This window comes from Austrofundulus limnaeus, unplaced genomic scaffold (assembly GCF_001266775.1).
Source record: "Austrofundulus limnaeus strain Quisiro unplaced genomic scaffold, Austrofundulus_limnaeus-1.0 Scaffold50, whole genome shotgun sequence".
Taxonomy (NCBI): Eukaryota; Metazoa; Chordata; class Actinopteri; order Cyprinodontiformes; family Rivulidae; genus Austrofundulus; species Austrofundulus limnaeus.
This window is the reverse complement of record NW_013952452.1, coordinates 720,982-724,140: the sequence shown is the minus strand read 5'-3', so window position 1 is coordinate 724,140 and position 3,159 is coordinate 720,982. Positions and strand designations below refer to the sequence as shown.

The 3,159-nt window shown below is 39.5% G+C and overlaps 1 protein-coding gene across 6 annotated transcripts in view; it reads left to right on the top strand.

Moving 5' to 3' along the window:
- The window catches only part of relch (RAB11 binding and LisH domain, coiled-coil and HEAT repeat containing), a 38,955-nt gene that overhangs the window by 25,516 nt on the left and 10,280 nt on the right, over nucleotides 1-3,159 (top strand). For all 6 annotated transcript variants that reach the window (XM_014008461.1, XM_014008460.1, XM_014008457.1 and 3 more), the window contains 4 exons: nucleotides 243-322; nucleotides 761-867; nucleotides 1,048-1,147; nucleotides 2,456-2,538. In XM_014008461.1, coding sequence (XP_013863915.1) covers nucleotides 243-322; nucleotides 761-867; nucleotides 1,048-1,147; nucleotides 2,456-2,538 — 370 coding nt within the window. The remainder of the gene's footprint in view (nucleotides 1-242; nucleotides 323-760; nucleotides 868-1,047; nucleotides 1,148-2,455; nucleotides 2,539-3,159) is intronic.

Below are 3,159 nucleotides of genomic sequence, written 5' to 3'. Positions count from 1 at the left end.
TATGAAATTGAAGGTAATTTGAGGATTAAATTTTTTATGCTTTTTAAGCTCAAAAAAGTGGGGGTCGTACTATACATGATATCGTATTATACACAAATAAATACGGTACATTAGGGGAGAAAATATAAAACAGCAACTTAATTTTTCATTGATGCTGCAGGGTTTCTGTATAATTCTAATCTAATTAAGATGTATTATGATTTGTAGTCTTACTTAATGTTATGATTTTATTTTTATTTCAGATGCTTCAGCGGGGAATGGTATTCTCACCAAAGCTACCGTCCCCATCTATGCTACTGGAGTGCTGACATGTTATAACCAGGTAACTGAAGTCAAACACTGTTCAGCTGCATGTGTTCAGGTCAGACCATTTCAGCTTTTGATAACATTTAAGAATGCATTTTTTTTTTTTTGAAAAACACAGCATTAATAATTTCAGTGTAATGAAAGTAAATATTGTTACACTTYAGGGTTTTGTTCATTCCCATGAGGGAAAATCCATTTGAAGATAAGTTACTGTACCAAATATTTTGTTCTGATTTCTCAAAATAGTGCAGAACTCCTTAAACATAACAAAGATCAGAAATGTGTTTTGTGTCAACTTAAAATAAGTTTCGATAAAAAAGTTCTGCTCATTCTAATGTTTTTGTTAAACAGGATGAATTAACTTTTGTAGATAATAAAAAGATGAATGGATTTAATTTCTAGAGCCGAGTCTGCATGATGTAACTGACGTGAACAYGTTGTTATTTCTGTACAGGAGGAGGATCGCAAACTGCTGGTGGGTTTCCTGGAGGATGTTATGACGACACTGTCTCTGTCACATGCGCCTCTTGACAGCCTGAAGGCCTCCTTTGTAGAGCTGGGGTGAGGCATTAAAAAAAAGCATGCAATAATTTGATTTTGTTAGCTAATGGCAAAATACTCACATTAAGTATTTCAACCACACTGACAGTCACTTTTTGCATAGCTATGTTATGTTGTTGAAAGGCACCTCGCAGTTTGAATAAGTCAGGTGATTTTTATATATATTTTTGTCTGTTTTAGTGCGAACCCAGTGTATCATGAGCTGCTGCTCACTGTGCTGTGGTACGGAGTGGTCCACACGTCCGCTCTGGTCCGGTGTACAGCAGCGCGAATGTTTGAGGTACAAAACAGACATACACGTGCACGCTGATGGTGTATTACATAAATACAGTCGTGTTTCTTTGTTTAACATACTTATTTAGACATGAAAATAAATGAACATACCTCCTTTGTGGAGTGTTTTGTAAACTTTTTAATGTGTTAGAAAGGATTTTTAAGCTTAAACATTTTTATTGTAGAAATAGCAGTTTTAATATGTAAATATGTATGTATAGTTTTTTTTTAAGTAGCAGTATGTCTACAGCAGTGCTGTAGTTTTGTAAAATACCTGTACTATTTCATTTATTTGCTGCAAATGTGCCAGCTTTGCTTGCTTCTGCTGCTGCTGTTAAACCTGCATTTTAACATGAAGCTATTCTGTCTTTAAATTACAAGTAAAGACTGTCAGCACTCTGGTTCCAGCTGCACGGCTAAACCCTCCTAAAGCCAACATCAGACCTTTCACTGTGCACTATTCTTAGAAATAACCGCAGAAAAATCTGCCACGTCAGAGAAAAGCTAATGTCAGCAACCTGGAAGAGAAAGGACCTGCAGCTTTTCATCTTTATTGGACAGTTTAATCAAATCAGGTTTTCAGGATGTCGGATCACGGAAATATAAAACTGCTTTTATTTTAAGACTTTATTTGTCTTTGCACAATAATTAAATTGAGTGTGGCAATTGAAGCTAAAGTTCTGGCTGAAGCCGTCCGTGCACACCGCAGGTCGGATGTTAGGAGGAGGTTTTTAGCGGTGGCACCTGGCCCGTATTGATCTCTACCTGGGGGAAGAGGAGYAGCAGGCTGTTCTCACGTCCCTCCTGTTTTGTGATGTGCTTTTTCACAATGCCTCACTGTCWCCATTCCATAGTGAAGAATTGTTTGCCATATTTTTTTTTAACTGTACCACAAATGCCAGATCAAATTGGCTCATTCAAAACTGATTTCAAAATTTGGTTTGGTGAAATATTCTGATCTGGACTCTGTGAAATGGACACTTTGTGCTCACTTTATTGTGAAAGCGTGAAAGCTTTGCTGTTACCATCTGAGTGCACGTGTGCGTGTTTGTGTGCACATGTGTGAAGTTGTATGTAACACATGCTTGCTTTGATACATGTTGTGCCATTTTTTTGTGGCCTGCAGCTCTAGTTCTTGTCRTTGTATATCACTTTATTCCTGTCTTTTTGTGTTTGCCTTTCTTTTCCCCCCTTTTCCTATTTGTTTTTTTTTTATTATTATTTTTCTTTTGTCTTTTTGGCAATGTGTTCGCTCTTGTCCCAATGCCCCGCCCACCTATGTGACATCACGGCTGGCTCTGTCCAATCGGATCAGCTGCTGGTGAAGGGGGTGAATGAGACGCTGGTAGCTCAGAGAGTGGTTCCGGCTCTCATCACACTGTCCTCCGACCCTGAAATGTAAGTGGAACGACAACAACTGCAGCGGTAAAATCCCCCCCCGCTCCCCCGCCGCGCCGCGTCTCTGTCCCCCCTCTCTTTGCCGCCTGAGCACTATCACAACTAAAACAAGTGTGTACCTGTGAGGAGCGAAATCAATCAAATTCAGTCGTTTCTGACATGATTTAGTGTTTGATTAAAGCATTTATAAATTCAGATTACATCATTCTAATTGGATTTATGTAGTTCAGAGTGGCTCCTGTTTAGGTTTAGGCTGTGATGGGGTGTTTTTGTTTTGTTTTGTTTCGTTTTTTGTTTTTTATTTTTTTATTTTTTTGCACAACCACTGTTAACACTAACACTGTGCATGTCTGTGTCATCGACCTGCAACACTAACTCATGTCAGCTCTCATCGCCTCATTTGTCCACAACGCTAACCAGTCCTCTCCCAGATTGGTGCATGCACACCCCCCCACACACACACACACACACTTTAACAGCACTAACCCTGCATGCTCATCCGTTGCCCACCTTCCGTCCTCCTCCTCCTCCTCCCCCACAACCCTTCTTTTTGAAGCGCAGCCACTTTTTCAACTAGTGGTTATCTTTACCCATCTCTGTTTATCCTCTCTCTCTCTCTCT